This window comes from Loxodonta africana, chromosome 20, assembly GCF_030014295.1.
Source record: "Loxodonta africana isolate mLoxAfr1 chromosome 20, mLoxAfr1.hap2, whole genome shotgun sequence".
In the NCBI taxonomy this organism is placed as follows: Eukaryota; Metazoa; Chordata; class Mammalia; order Proboscidea; family Elephantidae; genus Loxodonta; species Loxodonta africana.
Window position 1 is genome coordinate 44154297 of NC_087361.1, and position 23424 is coordinate 44177720.

General features: G+C 35.3%; 1 protein-coding gene across 1 annotated transcript in view; it reads left to right on the forward strand.

Annotated features, from left to right (window-relative positions):
• Positions 1-23424, forward strand: part of NCAM2 (neural cell adhesion molecule 2) — a 554474-nt gene that overhangs the window by 518584 nt on the left and 12466 nt on the right. The window contains exon 16 of the mRNA XM_010590350.3: positions 6654-6858. Within this exon, the coding sequence (XP_010588652.2) occupies positions 6654-6858 (205 nt within the window). The remainder of the gene's footprint in view (positions 1-6653; positions 6859-23424) is intronic.

The following is a 23424-nucleotide window of genomic DNA, read 5'->3' on the forward strand; positions in this document are numbered from 1 at the left end:
ATTTACTAAATTAATGAATGAATTCATTTATATTGATACATCTGCAAAGCAAACTAAAACAGTCCCCAAGGTTATACATGGCCAGTGGGGATTTCAATAAGCTGAAGGGAATTTTCTCACCTTTCCCCTTCCACCACCCTTTTCCACATTGTTTTTTAATAGTGGCCTTTGAGTTGGCCCTTGACTAAGGTTACCCCATGCATAACAGGATCAGATGGTTGTGATCCATAGGGTTTACATTGGCTAATTTTGGGGGGAAGTAAATCACTAGTCCTTTCTCAACTTAGTCTGGAAGCCCCACTAAACCTGTTCCGCATCGTAAGAAGGCGCAACCCTCCACTGACTAGGTCTCTACCACTGCCCCCACATATGGCATATATATAGATCGATACATAGGTTGCTTTTTTGTTTTTTCCCATAAAAACCAGAACCCAGTGCAAATTTTCCAAGTGTGTTACCCTAGGCTGGATGAAGGAAAAACATATAGCCATGCAACCAATAGACTTGTCTTTATTGTTGGAAGATACACTGTCCCTTTCAAGATCCAATTAATTTCTGCTTTGAATTTTTTGTTGATACCATGTGTTTTCAGTAGTGGAATGCATGCTGAGTCATTGTATTTAATTTTTTTTGTTGATAATATAGATTTTGAGAAATATGTGAAAATGCTTGAGTTGTGGGAGCCCATCTGGCCCACCAGTTTCAGGTAGCAGGCTTTATTGTAGGGAGCCTTCAATTTGGGTACATGGGGCACCTCTGGTTTTGCCTAATACCCCAGCTATTTTGCTTCGAGGAATGTTTCTTTTGCCTTTTATCTCTAAACAAGTCTCCCCTGGGGGAAACAAATGCTTTCAGCAGGAAAAGTGTACTCCCAAGGAACTCCAGAGGTATAAAAAGTGGGTGGGATACCTTATGTTTCATGAGACAGGAAAGCGTTATGCAGTATTGTCATGATAAACAACAAACGGGATTTGTTTTGGTTGTTTGTTTTCAATACCTTCTGATTGTCTTTGATATACATAACCTCTTCCTTGTCCGTTGCATTTAGCAATACTCCTGTTAAGAATACCATTATTCTGAGAGAAGCAACCAATCTCCATCTTAAAAAAAAAAAAAAAAATTTCTTTTTTTTCCATTTTAGGACCCTTTAATTTTTTTTTTTTTTCTCAAAGTCTTTATCACAGCTTTCTGAGTTCTGAAAGTAACTCTATATCTATTTGGAGAAAATTATATGTAGAAAACCAGTTAAATAAAATACTAAGCTATTTATTTAAGAAGTCAAAAACAAGGCTGATTTTATGATTTTGTTAGTACACTAGTTTTTGAAAAACTCGTATAATCAAATATACGAATTTTCGTGGAAACCTAATCAATGATTCATTAGTGAGATAATTCTTACAACAGAAGCATGAAAAGACATAAATAACACATTTGAATTGAACTTGGTTTTGTTTACTTGTACGCTTTGCTTTTATGTACTGATGACATTCATATATAATTACATAAAGATTGGGGAAAATAGATTGATTTAGTTAGCCAATTTCTAAATTTCATGGACTGCACGGTGCAACTATGGATTGTAAGTTGTAGAAACTCAGTCAGATTGTTTCTCATATTCCTTTGCTATCATTTTAAAAGATGTATCAAAAGATAGAAGTTTGAACTCTTTGATTCCTAAATTACTTTTATCCAATTCTAATACAAGCTTTGTCAAAAAATTCAATGAAAAATGATTACTAATAAAAAGCTTAAAGCAAGAATATGTTAGATAAATAACTTACAGCATTGTACCTCATTTAAATAGTTCTTCCTCCGCTAAAGTAACCAAACCCATTGCTGTCACTTCTGACTCATAGCTGCCTTATAAGGTGGAGTAGAACTGCCACATAGGGTTTCCAAGGAGCGCCTGGTGGATTTGCACGGCTGACCTCTTGGTTAGCAGCTGTAGCTCTTAACCACTACATCACCAGGGTTTCCCTTCCTCCACTAATAGTAGTAGTATATATTTCCTGCAAAAACTTTACACACTTTAACTCAGTCAAGATATTTCATTCCTATTTCTAGATTATTTGTTTGATGAGTTTCCTATATACAGTATTAACTATAAAACAAGTATAAAAGTTATAAACCCTGAAACTAGTGTGTATCATTTATACAGATCTAATTTCAAGGATTACTAAACTGTTCTCATTTTCAAGACTTATTTCACTGAACTCTTTGGATCTCCATTTTCACATTTTAAAGAAGATCTGATAATATTATTTTCCAAAGTAATGAAATTATTATACAAATGTCATCATAAAACACATGTATAAGTGTTCTGGAAATTAAAGAAAAAAAAGATAAATTTGAAATTCTTTAAATGATTTCTTATTCTCAATTTCTAGCTTCTAAAAATAATCATACATCATTAAATATAAAAATTAATTTCTATATGTTACTGAGAACATAATTTCTAGTCCACAAATTCCAGATGTAATTTTATATGTGGTTATTATTTCATGGAAGCCCTGGTGGCGTAGTGGCCAAGTGCTACGGCTAATAACCAAAGGGTTGGCAGTTCGAATCCACCGGGCGCTCCTTGGAAACTCTATGGGGCAGTTCTAGTGTGTCCTATAGGGTCGCTATGAGTCGGAATGGAGTTTGACGGCACTGGGTTTTTTTTTTTTTTTATTATTTCATATGTGAAAAATCCAAAGTACACATAACTAAATCTTCCAGGTAAGTGAAAATTGGTAGCAGGGAAAAAAAAAAGCTAGAAAATTTAGATTTCGTAGTCATTATGGCTTAACCTCAGAGTGTATGTGAAAGTTGTTATTGTGGGTAACTGCCTTCAAGTTGACTCCAACTCATGATGACCTTATGTAAAATAGAATGAAATGTTGCCAGGCCTGCTTCATCCTCACAAGCCAGCATATTCAAGTCCATGCTTGTAGCTATTGTGCCAGTTTTTCTCACCTAGGGTCCCCCATGCCCGCCTTGGCCCTCTACTTTGCCAAACATGATCCTCTAAGGATTGAGTCCTCCTGATGACATGGCCAAAGCAAGCAAGTCAAAAATGTTCTGTTGTGATCATAAGATTTTCATTAGCTGATTTTCAGGAGTAGATCATCAAGCCTTTTTTCCTCTGCCCTTTTAGCCTGGAAGTTCAGCAGACACCTGTCCACTATGTGTGACCCTGCTGGTATTTGAAATTCCCACATCATAGCAATACACAAAACACCACACACAGTACAGCAAACTGACAGACAAGTGATGGAGATGTGAAAGTCTAAGGGTGTAAATATATTCTTAAACTGAATTAAAAAAATTTAGAAAGCACAACTTTCAAAAAGACAACTTAATTAAATATAACAAACCTATTTGATGTCCACACCTACCCTCTGCAATGATAAAAGTGTATTTTTTCATAAAAATAACCTTGAATAACCTTCAGAAATTTTAATCATAAGTTAAAAAAAGGTAGAATATTGTTTCTCTTGAAAAGAAGTAGCAACTAGTTTAGTAGCAAGTGTCCTTTACTGTAAGGTACTTTACAAATAGAATTTTTCTAAGAAGAGCTTTTTCTAAAGCATGAAAATGAATCAGATCAATATACTGATTTAATGCTTAAAAAGTCACAAATAAAATATTTATCTTTCAAAAGCTAACTAGCCAAACCTATATCATTAAAAAAAAAAAAAAAGATTATATTCTCAAGAGAATAATCATGGCTTAAAAGGGATATTCTCCCTCTTCAGATTGCTGTTAAGAAGAGAGTTGTTTACAGACTAGTTTAGCTTTAAATAGTGTCTGATTTTTTTTCTGCCAAAACTCATTGCTATAGAATTTTGTAATAATAGTAATCATAATGTTAATAATGGCCAATATTTGTTAAATTCTTACTATATGCTGAGCAATATGTGCCGGTGGTGTTGTTTACATAACCATATTTCAGATTCGCAACAACCCCATGACCTAATTTGTGGCGGTAGGGTTGCTGTGAGCCGGAATCGACTCTACAGAACAGCACAGCAAAAACATTGTTGTCATAACTGTTCTCATTTTAACAATGAAAAATCGCAGGGTTAGGGAAGTTAGGTGGCTCCTCCAAGGCATACAACAGTGAGTGATGGACCCAAGACTTGTCTGACTCCAGATTCAGTGCATTTAAGTACAAAACAAGGTTTTCCATACTTAGAACGGGTAAATGGGAGTTTATATGATGGATGTGCTATATTGTCATTGATCTGAGGGAATTATTGCCTAGAACTGTGTCTGCATGTCAGAGAAATCTAACTCAAGTGGGACGAGAGTGACCAGTTCAAACTGCTGGAGCGATCCAATCCTTAGTCCACAGGGGCAAAAGTCTAATTGGTCATGAATTTTTTTTTCTACTTCTTTTTTCTAAGTTTTGGTTGTTGAATCATGTGTAACCTATCCTAAATAATTACCTATTAAATTTGAAGAAAAATATTACATTTATACATAATCAAAGATATTTCATAGGTAAGTGGCCTTCATTATATTGTAATAATATATTCAAATGAGAATCATTGATATTTAGAAAAGGATAATGGAAGATAATATGAAATGATTTTTTAAATTGCTGATAGAAATACTAGTTTACTTTTTATTTTTAGAGAATGAAACACTAGATCTTTTTTAAATCTAGTGCATAGATATGTTTTTAAAAATTGATAAATAATATTTGGAGTCTGATTCTCCATTTGTTGATTGAAATTGTGGGTTAAAAAAAACTAATTTTCTGTGGCCAAAAAATATCTTCCTTTCTCCAGTCCTTCCTCAAAGCAGGTTTATGTTTATGTGATAAGAGAACAGTTCTGTGGAATCCAGCAGTTTCTCTGGATATTGCCTAAACAATTTTCCTAAACTATCGCCATCTAAGTAGCATGTTAAAATTTGGTAGAGAAAACAGATTCTGAAGTGGCATAAAAAAATTACTTTTCTTCCAGCGCTACTGTGTGTTTATTATTTCTCTACCTGAACGAAACACATTATAATCAGAATTATACTTTGTTTGGGTATGTGAATTCCAAGCTTTGTTTATTTGGGACTTAGAGAATTCTCAATGGCAACATCATGGAGACAGTGCAGAATGTTCTAGCACAGGTGAACCACCAACCTGGTGTATGATGTGCCAGGCCACCATGCCACAACAGAATTTTTGTACTTAACTGTCTCCAAGCTTTTAGAGTGTTAAGAAATATAAAAAACTTTCCTATTTCCTGAGGGAAAAAAAAAATCAAATAAATGTAGATGTGAGACTCAGTCATTCTGCTAAAAAATAAAATTGGATTCTTCCAGGTGTGACGTATTTAAGGATGACTTGTTAATGGTAGATTCAGGATGAGAAGTTACTCTGACCTCTGAGATAAAAATGTCTTTCTATCATTATTAAAAATGGCTGATTTCATTTCAAAAATATGAGAACAATTTTGTTTTACATATTTTTTTTCAGATGTGGTTTTCTCAAAACCCAGATTTACGTCACTATCTGTATCTCTCACCTGTGTTTCATATCAGTTACGTGTTGAATATGCCACTCTTTTGCTGAGTAATAAATATATTTTTCATTAAAAATCATAACTACAATTAAAAACATTATTTAAGCAAATTTTAACATGAAAGTATTACAAAACATTATAAACAGTGCAGTAACCATTGTTCTCTACTGTAAACCTCTTTTTTTCCTTCTAGATATCACAACATTGCCAGTTAAATGTAGTTTCTGCATTATGCTTATTTTCCTATGTATATTGCTGTAATTGTGTAGCCTACCTTTATATTCAACTACACATATACATTTAACACTTGACTCATAATCTTTGCCACTTGTCCCTTTTGGCATTTCTACTTTGTAGTCAACAAACGCTATCCTATTCTCCATCAATCTTTCATGTATACTTTTTGTTTGCCTTTTGAAATCTCCTGCAACATAAGACCACACACCAAGCAAAAGTGCCTCCTATCTCTCCCTATATTTTTATGACATGACCTCAGAGAGGCCATAAGAACCATGACTCTTGAAAAATGTGCCTCTTCTCTAATAGAATTTGTGAAAATATTTCCCTGGAAAAATACAAGTAAACTGTATTTTAAAATGATGATTTTTAAACCATTCATAGGCAAGTATTTTAAAATGCATTTCCAGTCAAAGCAAAGAGCTTGGAGCAATCCATTTGCAAGTTAAAGTCTTAAAATTAAAATAATTCCATATGAAACGTTTATTTAACACCTCTCTTACAGGAGTTTTTACTCTTTTCATTTTAATGATGTGATGATCTATTAACGGCTGTGACTTTCTGATAGAGTGCAGTGAGGAATATGATAACATTCATTATCTCCACTACAGGGAATCAAACGTATATTGGAAAGAAGATTACTTAGACTTTTTTAAAAAGAAAATTTGTAAAAAGCATTTCAAATCATTGTTGACACACCAGTTGCTTAAAATACTGTTTGTAAACCCAAGGATAGTTCCCACCAGTCATGAAATTGAAGCCTATCAGTGAAATTTCCACATTTTTCCTGCCTCTTGAATTTTTTCTTGGATAAAATTTATTTTTGTAAATAAATTTCTAATGTCTAATTTCTCATTGGAAGTTAATTAATTTAATAAAGTTTTTTTTTTTTTTTTAAATGTTTTTAAGACACACTTTTTAATGGTCTTGGGCTTGGAGCAGTCATTGGCCTGGGAGTTGCGGCATTATTGCTGATCCTGGTTGTGATAGATGTCAGCTGCTTCTTTATTCGACAATGTGGATTACTGATGTGTATCACCAGGAGAATGTGCGGGAAGAAAAGCGGCTCCAGTGGCAAAAGTAAAGAACTGGAAGAAGGAAAGGCTGCCTATCTGTGAGTACCAGGCATCCGTATCATAGCACATGAGACAAGTGCCACAGTCAAGCTTGAGTGCTTTATTTTGGGGCTTTATTTCCTGATAAAGTTTCGCTCTAAGACCGTTGGATAGACTGTTCTCAAATAATTTGGCTGTTCAAGTGTTGTATTCAACCATGTTTTTTTAACTTAAGGGTGGATTTGTTGGAATGTATAGCATGCATGTGTTCCTCTTTTAGAGACACTGCTACATGGTGTACCCAAGTCATTGTATGAGTTTTAATTTCCTCTAGCAGGGTTTGGGAGTTTTGGTTGATCCAGATTCTTGCTAACACTCAATATTTCCCATATTTTTGCTGTTATTAATCTTTTGGGTATGCAGTGGTATCTTACTGTGGCTTAAATTAACATTTACCTGAACACTAGTAAAGTTGAGTACTTTTTCATATGCTTTTGACCACCGAAATATACTTTTATTGAAGTCTCTGTTAAAGTATTTCACCCATTTTTCTACTGAGTTGTCTTGCTTTTTTTTTTACTTGGTGATCTGTAGGTATTCTTTATATAAAATGTACTCTGGATACATGCTCTTGGTTAGAATATATTTATTTATATATATATATATATATACACTATATATATACACTATATATATACACTATATATATATATATATATATATATATATATATATATATATATATATATATATGGCCAACATGTCAATTCAAACTCATAGAGGCTATATATATATATTTATATATATATGCACATACACATATACACATGCATATATGTATATAGTAAGAACACTATATATACATACATGTGTGTATGTATGTGTGAGTTTATATATATATACTCATATATATAACCAAAAAATCAAATCCACTGCCGTCAAGTCAGTTCTGACTCATAGAGACCCTACAGGACAGAGTACAAATGCCCCATAGGGTTTTCAAGGCTTTACGTATTTGTAGAAGCAGATTGCCGTATCTTTCTCCCAGGGAGTGGCTAGTGGATTTGAACTACTGATCTTCTGTTTAAAATCCAAGTGCTTTAACCACTGTACCACCAGGTCTCCTTTCTCTCTCTCTTGCTCTCTCTCTGATTTCTTTTCTCTGTTTGTGACTTATATTTTAACTCTTAAAGTTTTTCTTTTGATGAGCATAAGTTTTAATTTTAATATAGCTCAATATATCTATTTTCTCATTCGTGTCCTGTTTTAAAAATATTTGTCTATACTGAGATCACTGAAGTGTTCTTCCATATTTCCCACTAAAATAATAATGTTGCCTTTCAAGTATAAATCTACAATCCACCTGAAGTAGAAGTCCAGACTTTTTTTTTCAAATAGTGTTTTTAAAATTGTATTCAGACACTAGGACAATTTATTAAAAACATCATCCTTTCCTCACTATACAGCAGTCATTTTTTGTCACTTCTCAGATGACCTTATATGAATGAATGGTTCTCTTTCTGTACTCATTATTCTGTTGTATTGTTCACTTTCTCTATCATTTCACTAATAATCATACTTTATTAATTCCGGTTGCTTTATAAGAGTTCTTGTTAACTGATATTGTAAGTCCACCAGCTTTGTTTTTCTCCTTCGTGATTGTTGTGGCTATTCTTGACTCATTGCCTATTCCTATACACTGACTTGAAATTCCTGCACACACACATATACACACACGCTCACAAATCTGCTAAGATTTTGACTAGGATTACATTAAATCTATAGATTAATTGGGAACAAACAGATACCTATACAATATAAAATCTTTCAAGCTATGAATCAGTAATTGTGTGTCTGCTTTTCAAAAGACTCCACCTTTACTGATAAAATAAAATTTAAAAATAATTTATTCCCTCGCCTGCAGGCCTATCAGGCTGCTACGTATACCCAGAAAGATTGTCCCCAGTACAAATTCAAAAAGGGACATTCATGTAGACTGTAATGTTAATGGTTTTCTCGCAACTTGTGCAGTAAACTTAAGGCTGAATCTTTTACTCCGATAAAGAGTTATTCATCAGAATGCTATTATAACTGAACAGTTTGTGTTATTTCTTCCTACAATCACTTTTCTTACAATATACATAATCTTAAAACATTCCTGAAATTATGAATATAGTCTCTAAAATTTTAAACAGAATAATTTCTAACCTTCTTTGTTAGAACCACAGCAAATTGTTTTCCTGACTTGAGTTTTTTCTCTAATCTTTCCAGGTTTTTCCTTTTGTCATTTAATTGACTAAGTTAATTTTCATAGAACCAATTCAAAATAAAAAAAATAATATATCACTTGTAATACCAAGTTCAAAACCTATACATTCTGAACATGCACTATGGATATAAACATGACCAACCGAGCATATTGATAAAACCCTGTAAATGGTGCAATCTTAAACAAAAATGAGGTTTTGAGTATTGACCAGAATTATCTAGAATCAACTGTTGGGTGTGGGGGGGTTTAAATTTCTCTTACTAATTGCTCTTATATATGACTGAGGAGACAATAGATTTTAGAGGTTATTTTTCTAGCATATAAAGTAAGGGAAAGAATTATGTCATCTTTAAATTTCCTTTCAAATTAAAATTTCTTTCACTGAGGTCATGGATTGTTCAGCATTAATTCTATGGTTGACCGTTAAGTTTCAGGAGTTTGAGGTAGCCAGAAGCCCACTCTGTGTTCAGGGAATGGAAGTAGGAATGGTGAAACACAAATTTTAGAAAACAAGAGGAACCATCAGCAACCTACCTTTGGAATTACTCCACAAAAAACCCTAAGTACAATGGGTAGTCTTTTGTATCTGACTCTTGACAAGACAGCTTGCATTACTCAAAAATAAGGTATTATTATTATAATTTATAATAATTATAAATTATTCTCTGAGAAGTAAAGACGAAGGTTTCGCACAGGTAATTCACAACAGCAAAGCTGAAAAAGGAAGACGCTTGAAATTAAAGAAACAAAAAAAAAAATTGAGCACTATGGCAAATAATACATTTTGCGAAGTAAATAATTATAAAGGTAAAAAATGCTTTTTGAATTCTAAAAAAAGTAGTGATAATTACATTTCTTAAATTAATTCCCACATGTCAACTAAGTGACTTATTTTTTCAAAACGAGAATTTTTTTTTAATTTGATTTTCAAATGTCAAGATTCTCTTGAATTTCTAGATGCCTGAACTCAAGGAAATTGATTTTTAAATGTTTCATTTTCTAAGAGGTGCCAAAATACCAAGTTTTATTTTGTATACCAATATTCTCTTTCATCTTTTTCCATACAAATCTGCTTTTTTATTACTGGAAAAGTTTAAATCAGAGTATTCTATCAAAATGTATTTCTACTTTAATCAATTTGTAATTATTGCCCAACACCTTATATTTATGACTTACGTATTCACTAAAGTTCTTTTCAGTCGTAAAAGGTTTTGATCAGATTAATTAGATATTTTTCAGATCTAATTAATGTTCTCATATCAGTTTTCAAATACTTGAACCACCTTGGAGCATTTGAAGTTGTTGACCACATTGCTGTCACAGACATTCTGTAGTGCATTTGCAAGTTCCTATATCATCTTGTTTCTCAGTGTTCTGATCTAATTTCTCTTTATTAGTATATAAGTTATCCTATAACTTCAAATATTGCCTTTATATGTATGAATACCAAATTTATGTTCATATTTGATTCTTTCTCCTGGGCATCAGCAGTATTTTCAAAATGCCTAGTGGTTGCCAATTCCTAAACAAAATGCCAGTAGTTCAAATTCAAAATTTCCAAAATTTAAGTTACAATGGTTTCCTCCCCAAAATAGTCTCATTTTGTGATTCTCTATCTCTGTCAGTGACAAGAGTTATATTTCAAGTTAGAGTTCAAGTCCAGGTTAAATGCTTAGCTTCCTAAAGCTTTCCTACATGACCAACTTGGCCAAACCCTTTCCTTTTCTGTGTCTTCCCATCATATCTAGTTTGTGGTATTCTTACACTCTTTATCACATTTTGTTTATGTAATGTGATATGCTACAGTAAATTGTTACATTTGAACACATTTATTTGATGTATTATTTTTTATTGGCGTTAAGAAAACCAATGATTCTAAATAATTGTCAGCATTCTTTACAACAGATTAATGCTCACCGAATGGTTAGTCTCTTTCTCTCACATATAATAATGACCTTATTTCTTCCTTCTTTCCGGTATCCTTTATACAGAGAAGCAGAGGATGAGAAAACTCAGTGTTCCCCATGTAGTTTGTTGTTTTTTCCAAAAACTAATGCAACTAAGAGGGTACTGACTTCAAACACATTTACCAAATTGTAGGGAAGAACCATTTTCCTTTTTTTTTTTTTTTTCTTTTTGGCAGCTGTGGAAAGAATCCAAAAATCAGAGGAAAAGCAAGTGAGTCTGAATCCTGGGGCTCAGTATCCTTAGCCAAGTCCTATTAACTTCTGTAAACTTCAGTTTCCTCATCTGTAAAGGAGTATATCCCATTCCTAATCCATCCATTGTGAGGCACAAATAGGGAAATACATGCAGTGTATGCAAAGGAACCCTACAATACCTTTCATTGAATAATGGTTACTTTGGTGGTGCAGTGGTTAAAAGATAGACTGCTAATCAAAAGGTCAGCGGTTTGAATCCACTAGCCACTCCTTGGAAACCCCATGGGGCAGTTCTACTCTCTCCCATAGGGTCACTATGAGTTGGAATTGACTCATTGGCAATGGCTTTGGCTTTTTTATTTTTTGTCTAGAAATGTAGGAGACTCTAAACTATGTGGTTGCATTAGTTTATTTTTTCAAGCCTGTCTCAATCCTACCATGCCATTTGTCTATGGCCATTTCTTATGGATACTCAGGATGGAGTTTTTAACCTTGTAAGGTGTCAAATTAGCATTGATTTTCAATTCCAAAAAAATTAATTCAATTGTTCTTAATCCAACTGCCACCTGCCAACTTGCTGGACATGGAACATGATAAAGAATAAACAGGAATTTAAGTCTATTGCACTCCTGAATGAGATATTAATGAGAGGCCACAATGGAGTAAGACCAGTTCTCTATGCAATACCACTTGCTTTCTTTGCCAGCACATACTCTACTCCTAATAACACGTTGGCATTTACATTGTCTTGTTAACTAAACTGAAAAATCACAAAATTTAGTTTTAGTCTAGTTTAGTTTTTTTTTTAATAGAAACCAATGGTTAAATACATTGGAAAATAACATAATATGTAATTAGTACTTCAAAGATGAATTTTAGATATCCTTATTCTTGCTCATTTATCAAGCAAATATTTATTGAATCATTACCAGATAATGAGCTCTGATTTAGGACCTGGGAACAAAGTTGTGAACAAAACAAAGAAAGCCTTTTTTCATGTGGAATTCATATTGTAATGAGGGAAGGCAAATAGTAAACATTAACTAAAAATGAAAATTTCCAGTTATGATAACTGCTAAGAAAAATATAAAACGGAATGATGAATTGTTATTCAATTGAGTTATTAGACTCCACAGGGGAAGTGAAATTTAAGCTGAGGGGTGATGACAAGGAGCCAGCCCTATTACAATCAGGGGGAGGAACATTCTGGGCAGATGTAATAGTTAATGCAAAAGCTCTAAGATGAGAATAAGTTTGGTGTGTTCAAGGATAAATGAAGAGAAGTAAGATTAGGTAGGAAAGGCTGGTATAAATATCAGGTTGCAGACATATCCAGGAAAAGAAATACTAAATCTTCATGAAACAGTGTGAGAAACCTGAATTTTATTTGAAATAGAAAGCTACTGGAAGTTTTTAAGCTGATCACTTTAGCTACTGTGAGAAGACTGGGTTATTGGGGGAGAATGGGTAGGATTAAAGGAAAGATTTAGAATTAAGGAGACCAAATAAGAAGAACTTGAAATATCCCAGGTATTAAATGATTGACTTTTGGCAACAGTACTAGAGACATAAAAAGTGGGTAGATTGTAAACCGAGTTGAGAGATAAAGTCAACTACTTGTTGATTGATTGGACGTGGGAGTGAGTTAGAGAAATCGAGAAGCACCTTCATGTTTTCATTTTGACTAAGTGGAGGGATAGTGATGACCATATACAAAATAACAAGGTGTATGTAAGTTCTGGAGCCCTGGTGGCATAGTGGTTAAAAGCTGGGCTGCAAACCATAAAGGCTGTCAGTTTAAATCCACCAGCCATTCCTTGGAAACCTGTGGGGAAGTTCTACTCTGTCCTGTAGGGTTGCTATGAGTCAGAATCAGCTCGATGGCACTGAACAACAACATACAAGGTCTGCCTTCTTTTTTTTTTTTTTTTTTTTTTACTCTTTTGTTTTTTAGTTTATTCACAGACACTTCTGTTTATAAATTCTGCTCAGTTTAATTTATTTTAAAGATGTGGAAAATAAAAAGACATGGCTAATTCCATGCTTATTATTCATCATACATTTTATACCACAATTTCTACCATCTCAGGAAAGATTTCAACTCTTTTAAAAAATGTGTTTTTATATATGTATTTTTTTTATATACACATATCACATATACATGCACACACATACATAAAAATATATACATGTACATATTCAACCTCCACATGTCTATCAGTTTGTCATACTATGGGGGCTTGCGTGTTGCTGTGATGCTGGAAGTTATGCCAATGGCATTCAGGTACCAGCAGGGTCACCCATGGAGAACAGGTTTCAGCTGAGCTTCCAGACTAATACAGACTAGGAAGAAGGACCCGGCAGCCTACTTCTGAAAAGCATTAGCCAGTGAAAACCTTATGAATAGCAGTGGACATTGTCTGATATAGTGCTGGAAGATGAGCCCCACAGGTTGGAAGGTACTCAAAAGATGACAGGGAGGAGCTGCCTCCTCAAAGTAGAGTCAACCTTAATGACGTGGATGGAGTAAAGCTTTTGGGACTTTGCTGATGAGGCTTGACTTAAAATGAGAAGAAACAGCTGCAAACATCCATTAATAATTGGAACCTGGAATGTACGAAGTATGAATCTAGGAAAATTGGAAATCGTCAAAAATGAAATGGAACACATAAACATCCATATTCTAGGCATTAATGAGCTGAAATGGAGTGGTATTGGCCATTTTGAATCAGACAATCATATAGTCTACTATGCTGGGAAAGACAGCTTGAAGAAGAATGGTGTTGCATTCATCGTCAAAAAGAACATTTCAAGATCTATCCTGAAGTACAATACTGTCAGTGATAGGATAATATCCATACGCCTACAAGGAACACCAGTTAATACGACTATTATTCAAATTTATGCACCAACCACTAAGGCCAAACATGAAGAAATAGAAGATTTTTATCACCTTCTGCAGTCTGAAATTGATCAAACATGCAATCAAGATGCACTGATAACTACTGGTGATTGAAATGGGAAAGTTGGAAACAAAGAAGAAGGATCAGTAGTTGGAAAATATGGTCTTGGTGATAGAAACAATGCCGGAGATCGAATGATAGAATTTCGCAAGACCAACAAATTCTTCGTTGCAAATACCTTCTTTCACCAACATAAACGGCGACTATACACATAGACCTCGCCAGATGGAACACACAGAAATCAAAGTGACTACATCTGTGGAAAGAGACAGTGGAAAAGCACAATCTCATCAGTCAGGACAAGGCCAGGGGCCGACTGTGGAACAGACCATCAATTGCTCATATGCAAGTTCAAGCTGAAACTGAATAAAATCAGAGCAAGTCCACAAGAGCCAAAATATGACCTTGAGTGCATCCCACCTAAACTTAGAGAACGTCTGAAGAATAGATTTGACACACTGAACACTAGTGACTGAAGACCAGACGAGTTGTGGAATGACATCAAGGACATCATACATGAGGAAAGCAAGAGGTCACTGAAAAGACAGGAAAGAAAGAAAAGAAAAAGATGGATGTCAGAGAAGACTCTGAAACTTGCTCTTGAGCATCGAGCAGCTAAAGCAAAAGGAAAAATAGATGAAGTAAAAGAACTGAACGGAAGATTTCAAAGGGTGTCTCGAGAAGACAAAGTAAAGTATTATAATGACATATGCAAAGAGCTGGAGATGAAAAACCAAAAGGAAAGAACATGCTCAGCATTTCTCAAGCCAAAAGAACTGAAGAAAAAATTCAAGCCTCGAGTTGCAATAGTGAAGGATTCCATGGGGAAAATATTCAATGAAGACGGAAGCATCAAAAGAAGATGGAAGGAATACACAGAGTCATTATACCAAAAAGAATTGGTCTACGTTCAACCATTTCAGGAGGTGGCATATGATCAGGAACCAGTGGTACTGAAGGAAGAAGTCCAAGCTGCTCTGAAGGCATTGGTGAAAAACAAGGCTCCAAGAATTGATGGAATATCAATTGAGATGTTTCAACAAACAGGTGCAATGCTGGAGTTGCTCACTCATCTATGCCAAGAAATATGGAAGACAGCTTCCTGGCCAACTGACTGGAAGAGATCCATATTTATGCCTATTCCCAAGAGAGGTGATCCAACCGAATATGGAAATTATAGAACAATATCATTAATATCACACGCAAGCAAAATTTTGCTGAAGATCATTCAAAAACAGCTGCAACAGTATATCAACAGGGAACTGCCAGAAATTCAGGCTGTTTTCAGAAGAGGACATGGAACCAGGGATATCATTGCTGATGCAGATGGATCCTGGCTGAAAGCAGAAAATACCAGAAGGATGTTTACCTGTGTTTTATTGACTATGCAAAGGCATTCGACTGTGTGGATCATAACAAATTATGGATAACACTGCGAAGAATGGGAATTCCAGAACACTTAACTGTGCTCTTGAGGATACTTTACATAGATCAAGAGGCAGTTGTTCAGACAGAACAAGGGGATACTGATTGGTTTAAAGTCAGGAAAGGTGTGCGTCAGGGTTGTATCCTGTCACCATACCTGTTCAGTCTGTATGCTGAACAAATAATACAAGAAGCTGGACTATATGAAAAAGAACGGGGCATCAGGATTGGAGGAAAACTCATTAACAACCTACGTTATGCAGATGACACAACCTTGCTTGCTGAAAGTGAAGAGGACTTGAAGCACTTACTAATGAAGATCAAAGACCACAGCCTTCAGTATGGATTGCACCTCAACATAAAGAAAACAAAAATCCTCACAACTGGACCAATGAGCAACATCATGATAAACGGAGAAAAGATTGAACTTGTCAAGGATTCCATTTTACTTGGATCCACAATCAACAGCCATGGAAGCAGCAGTCAAGAAATCAAAAGATGCATTCCATTGGTAAATCTGCTGCAAAGGACCTCTTTAAAGTGTTGAAGAGGAAAGATGTCACCTTGAAGACTAAGGTGCGCCTGACTCAAGCCATGGTATTTTCAACCGCATCATATGCATGTGAAAGCTGGAAAATGAATAAGGAAGATGGAAGAAGAACTGACGCCTTTGAATTTTGGTGTTGGTGAAGAATATTGAGTATATACCATGGACTGCCAAAAGAATGAACAAATCCGTCTTAGAAGAAGTACAACCAGAATGCTCCTTAGAGGCAAGGATGGTGATACTGCGTCTTACATACTGTGGACATGTTGTCAGGAGGGATCTGTCCCTGGAGGACATCATGGTTGGTAGAGTACAGGGTCAGCGGGGAAGAGGAAGACCCTAAACGAGGTGGATTGACACAGTGGCTGCAACTGTGTGCTCAGGCGTAACAACGATTGTGAGGATGGCTCAGGACCGGGCAGTGTTTCTTTCTGTTGTGCAGTGTCGCTGTGAGGCGGAACTGACTCGACGGCACCTAACAACAACAACATACTCAAAGCCTGAGTTGTAATATTGAAGTGTTTTATTGGCAGATATTTCAACGATCCAGGAAGGATCAAAAGATGATGGAAGGAATACACAGAGTTACTGTATCAAAAAGAATTGGTTGAAGTTCAGCCATTGTAGGAGGTAGCATATGTCTAAGAATGGATGGTACTTAAGAAAGAAGTCCAAGCTGCACTGAGGCATTGGTGAAAAACGAGGCACCAGGAATTGACAGAATACCAGCTAAGATGCTTCAACAAATGAAAGTAATGCTGGAAGCACTTATTCATCTATACCAAGAAACTGGACTCCTATTTATCCATTCATTCATGTATAACCACAAATATTTATGAAACACCGACATTCCAGGCACTGTCAGAATCCCTGGGGAGCCAGTGTGAGAAGAAGCAGGATCGGTCTCACTATCAGGAACACGTACTGTGACTGTAAAATATGTTTTAGTTTAAAAAAAAAAAAAAAGTCACACAGATAAATAAAATAGTTCTGTGATAAATACTATGTAAGAAAGTAAATAATTTGCCTAGTTAGGATCTATAAGGATGTCAGGAATGAACTAAAATATGCAGAAATAGTAGCCGTTAACTAGCTGGTATATGTGTGTATCTGTGTGTGTAGGGTTGAGGGTGGAAAGTGGCTTTCCAGGCAGAAGGAATAGAATGTGAAAAGACTCTGTCTTAAAAGGAAGCATGACTTCATCCAAGAATTGAGGAAACACAAATGAAATCTCAAATAAGTAGTTTCTAGGTAATGTTGATAGAAAAAAAAAAAAAATGCCGTATTGATTTTTTTTATTGTTCTTTGTTGCTTTTTATTACTAGGCATCGGAGGAACTTACTTTCTTGATGCCAAAGAATTGTTAATTATATACTGTCCATCAATTTTGTAACAACCAACATAATATGTAAGAAGATAGTAAAATAAAAAGCCTAAGAACAAAGAATGTTAGTAACTCAGCCTTACCTTCTAGTGGAAATGCAGACGGTATCCCCTACACCCGCACTGTTGCCAGGACAACCACAAAATCATCATGGGACAAAAAGTGTGGCTATTGTATTGATCCAAATAATCAGTAAGGACGAAGAAAGGAAGAAATATCATTCATGTCAGGGGAAAGTGAAGATCCATGATAAAATGATAAGAAATAGCATTCGGCATATTCCAGAAAAGAGATTAAATTTAATACTTTAGCAAGTTACTATAAATCCTGAAGCACACAAGGCAAAGAGAAGAATACAAAAAGAGGGTGTAATTTAAATGTAATTGGTTATCAAGAGGAATCTAATTGGTATACGTGATTCATTTTTTCAGCCCTTCTATAATTTGTGAAAAGAAAATTGCATAGCTGAATGATAAAAACACAAGGTGAAAGCCATCTCTACATAGAATGCACTTCCGATCCAAATTCCAATGTCATTTTTTAATGTGATAGAGAAACAAATCACCAATTTCATATGGAAGGGAAAGAAGCCTCGGATAAGCAAAGCATTACTGAAAAAGAAGAAGAAAGTGGGAGGCCTCACTCTACCTGATTTCAGAACCTATTATACAGCCACAGTAGTCAAAACATCCTGGTACTGGTACAACAACAGGCACATAGACCAATGGAACAGAATTGAGAACCCACATATAAATCCATCCACATATGAGCAGCTGATATTTGACAAAGGCCCAGGGTCAGTTAATTGGGGAAAAGATAGTCTTTTTAACAAATGGTGCTGGCATAACTGGATATCCATTTGCGAAAAACTGAAACAGGACCCATACCTCACACCAAGCACAAAAACTAACTCCAAGTGGATCAAAGACCTAAACATAAAGACTAAAACGATAAAGATCATGGAAGAAAAAATAGGGACAACCTTAGGAACCCTAATACAAGGCATAAACAGAATACAAAACATTACCAAAAATGACAAAGAGAAACCAGATAACTGGGAGCTCCTAAAAATCAAACACCTATGCTCATCTAAAGACTTCACCAAAAGAGTAAAAAGACCACCTACAGACTGGGAAAGAATTTTCAGCTGTGACATCTCCGACCAGCGCCTGATCTCTAAAATCTATATGATTCTGTCAAAACTCAACCACAAAAAGACAAACAACCCAATCAAGAAGTGGGCAAAGGATATCAACATGCACTTCACTAAAGAAGATATTCAGGCAGCTAACAGATACACGAGAAAATGCTCTCGATCATTAGCCATTAGAGAAATGCAAATGAAAACTACGATGAGATTCCATCTCACTCCAACAAGGCTGGCATTAATCCAAAAGACACAAAATATTAAATGTTGGAGAGGCTGCGGAGAGATTGGAACTCTTATACACTGCTGGTGGGAATGTAAAATGGTACAACCACTTTGGAAATCTATCTGGCGTTATCTTAAACAGTTAGAAATAGAACTACCATACAACCCAGAAATCCCACTCCTCGGAATATACCCTAGAGAAATAAGAGCCTTCCCAGGAAGAGATATATGCACACCCATGTTTATTGCAGCTCTGTTTACAATAGCAAAGAGCTGGAAGCAACCAAGGGGTCCATCAACAGATGAATGGGTAAATAAATTGTGGTATATTCACACAATGGAATACTACGCATCAATAAAGAACAGTGACGAATCTGTGAAACATTTCATAACATGGAGGAACCTGGAAGGCGTTATGCTGAGCGAAATTAGTCAGAGGCAAAAGGACAAATATTGTATAAGACCATTATTACAAGATCTTGAGAAATAGTATAAACTGAGAAGAACACATACTTTTGTGGTTACGAGGAGAGGGGAAGGAGGGTGGGAGAGGGTTTTTTAATCAATAGTTAGTAGATAAGAACTGCTTTAGGTGAAAAAAAAATTTAGGTGAAGGGAAGGACAATACTCAACACATGGAAGTTCAGCTCAACTGGACTGGACTGGACCAAAAGCAAAGAAGTTTCCGGGATAAAATGAAGGCTTCAAAGGTCAGCGGAGCAAGGGCGGGGGTTTGGGGACCATGGATTAAAGGGACTTCTAAGTCAATTGGCAAAATAATTCTATTATGAAAACATTCTGCATCCCACTTTGAAATGTGGCATCTGGGTTCTTAAATGCTAACAAGCGGCCATCTAAGATGCATCAATTGGTCTCAACCCACCTGGACCAAAGGAGAATGAAGAACACCAAGGTCACACAATAACGAAGAGCCCAAGAGACAGAAAGGGCCACATGAACCAGAGACCTACATCATCCTGAGACCAGAAGAACTAGTTGGTGCCCGGCCACAATCGATGACTGCCCTCACAGGGAGCACAACAGAGAACCCCTGAGGGAGCAGGAAATCAGTGGGATGCAGCCCCCAAATTCTCACAAAAAGACCATACTTAATGGTCTGACTGAGACTAGAGGAATCCCGGTGGTCATGGTCCCCAAACCTTCTGTTGGCCCAGGACAGGAACCATTCCCAAAGACAACTCATCAGACATGAAAGGGACTGGACAGTGGGTAGGAGAGAGATGCTGATGAAGAGTGAGCTATTTGTATCAGGTGGACACTTGAGACTGTGTTGGCATCTCCTGTCTGGAGGGGCGATGGGAGGATAGAGAGGATTGGAAGCTGGCAAAATTGTCATGAAAGGAGAGACTGGAAGGGCTGACTCATTAGGGGGAGAGCAAGTGGGAGTATGGAGTAAGGTGTATATAAACTTATATGTGACAGACTGACTTGATTTGTAAACGTTCACTTGAAGCTCAATAAAAGTTAATAATAAAAATAAAATAAAAAACACAAAGTGAATGGGGTATTACTGGATGCCAACCCAATTGTCCTTTCATTCATGAATCTCTACTAAAGCATTATGACAGAAGAATTCAAACATTACATCAATATCTGTTCCTCAATTTTAACTATATACATTGGCCCTAACTTGAAATGATAAAATATGAGGACTTAAGGAGGAGAGAAAGTTATTTTATTTTCCCTGCAATCCAAGCAAATATATGGAGCATGAAATTTCCAAGATTTAAGTTCTCTTTGCTTTATATTTGCATAGTAGTTTGCATTTCCTCTGTTCTATTTAGGGCAAAATGTCTTGCAGGAAAGTTCTTCTATATACTAGCCTTAAACTTGTTATTAATTCAGCATTCTGAAATGAAACATAGAATAAGTTAATGTATGATTTCCTATTTTACAGGTATATTTATATTTTAAGATGACTATATTATAAACCTTTACTCATCCCTTTTTTGGCCTAATCATTTTCAATACTTCTTTCATTATTATTTAATTGCTTAAAATCCGCATATCTTGATAGTATAACCTCCGTAATTAATCTATAACATCACCTAGGAATGACCATGATATACCAGATGATTTCTTACAAGGACAGAGAGCATTTAGACCTTTACAGTCCTTGAGTGTTAACGTTCTCTGTTAGTACAGGTTAACAGGCATCAATATTTCTTTTAAGAAATGCATACTTTAATTATGAAAGGAATAACCCAATATATATGTAATATTGTATTAAAAATTCAGACAACAAAGAAATACAGAAAGCAGAAATCAAAGTCCTTATTCCTTGATTCAATTTGCTTTCCCTTGAACATTTTATTAACATTTTGATGTGTGTCCTTCCAAATAATTTTCTATGTAGTCTATAATTTGTAAAGAAATGAGATCCTATTGCAAATACAAACACTCACATCTACACATACATATAACCCTGGTGGCGCAGTGGTTAAGAGCAACAACTACTAACCAAAAGGTCGGCATCTCAAATTCACTAGTTGCTCCTTGGAAACCCAATGGGACAGTTCTACTCTGTCCTATAGGGTTGCTATGAGTTGGAATCGACTCGACGGCAGTGGTTTTAGTTTTTGTGTTTGGTCTATCCCAAGCGTTGCATTTTGCTTAAGGTATTTAATTCACGAATCTTTACATTTTTATTCAAGAATTGATAAGCTTTATAATCCATTTTTCCCCCAAGATCTGTTAAGATGTTTGTGTTTTGTTTTTCTTTATTTTGTTAAATTTATAGATTTTAGTAATACAATTCCTAACCTAAATTCTCCTTAAACTCCTGTATACTGATGACAGCTAATGCTGATTGCATGCTTTCTATATGTGAGGCACCGTTCTAAGCACTTTACAGAAATTAGTAACCAACCAGTTGTTATCCATTCAATGTGGTGACCCTATCTACATCAGAGTAGCACTGTGTCCATAGGGTTTTCAATGAGGATTTTTCTGAAGTAGATCACCAGGGCCTTCTTCTGAAGCCCCCTGGGTGCCCTCGGATCTCCAACTTTTAGGTAAGCAGCTGAACTTATTAGCCACTTGCGCAACCCATGACTCCCACAGGAATTAGTTTGGTGTTATCATCTGCATTTTACTGACCAAGCCACAAAGGACAGAGATATTTGCAGAGTAAATTAATAGAAGAACCAGCTAGTCTTGTTCCAGGGGACTATGCTCTACTTCTCATTATTTCCTGTTTAATAATCTGTTCTAGAAATCTGGCAGGAATTTACATGTTTACCACATTATAAATGGTGACACCAATTCATATCACATTTTTGTGCCAATTTTGGCAAAATATTGCCTTGTTCCCATTTATAACTCTAAAGAAAATATTGGTGATAGTTCTGGAGCCACTTCAAGTACACTTAAATATAAACCCTCAAATAAAGGCTAGGAAATTAACTCATATACATTGTAAATGTGCTTCTGATATAGTACACAGCAATAAGTAAAATAGGCACTTGCTATCCCTTACTTTTATAAATACATGGAATATATTAAATATACGGAATATATAAAAATCAAGATGACATACTATCAACTTACATTAAATGTAGCATGCTAACCTATGGAGGACACATTATTATTTTATAAAACTAAGAAAAATGCTGCATAAAATCTGTAGCGCAAAGCTTCCTTATCTCTTTGATTTTTTTTATTTTAAAAATATTTAAAAATCTGTTTTATACTTCACTAAACAGTTTTTAGAAAAGGTTAGAAACAATCTAAGTGTCTGTCAGTTGGAAACTGGTCAGATATGTGGTGGTGCATACATAAAATCAGTTTGCACCATGAAAAAGAGGTACATCTAAAAGTTCTAATATAGGCTTCAGCTAAAACCTAGTGTGGTCAGTATAGTATATTACCATTTGTGTAAAATAGCTTTATCTATGGACTTACATATATATATATATATATATATATATATATATATATATATATATATATATACTAGTACGTGTATGCTGAGCAAATAATCTGAGAAGCTGGACTATATGAAGAAGGCATCAGGATTGGAGGAAGACTCATTAACAACCTGTGTTATACAGATGACACAGCCTTGCTTGCTGAAACTGAAGAGGACTTGAAGCATATGGTCATGAAGATCAAAGACCGCAGGCTTCAGTATGGATTACACTTCAACATAAAGAAAACAAAAATCCTCACAACTGGACCAATGAGCAACATCATGATAAACAGAGAAAAGATTGACGTTGTCAGGGATTTCATTTTACTCGGATCCATAATCAACACCCATGGAAGCAACAGCCAAGAAATTTTAAAAGACTCATTGCCTTGGGAAAATATGCTGCAAAAAAACTCTTTAAAGTATTGAAAAGCAAAGATGTCACCTTGAAGACTAAGGTGCACCTGACCCAAGCCTTGGTGTTTTCAGTCTCCTCCTATGAATATGAAAGCTGGACAATGAATAAGGAAGACCAAAGAAAAATTGATGCCTTTGATTTGTGGTGTTATTGA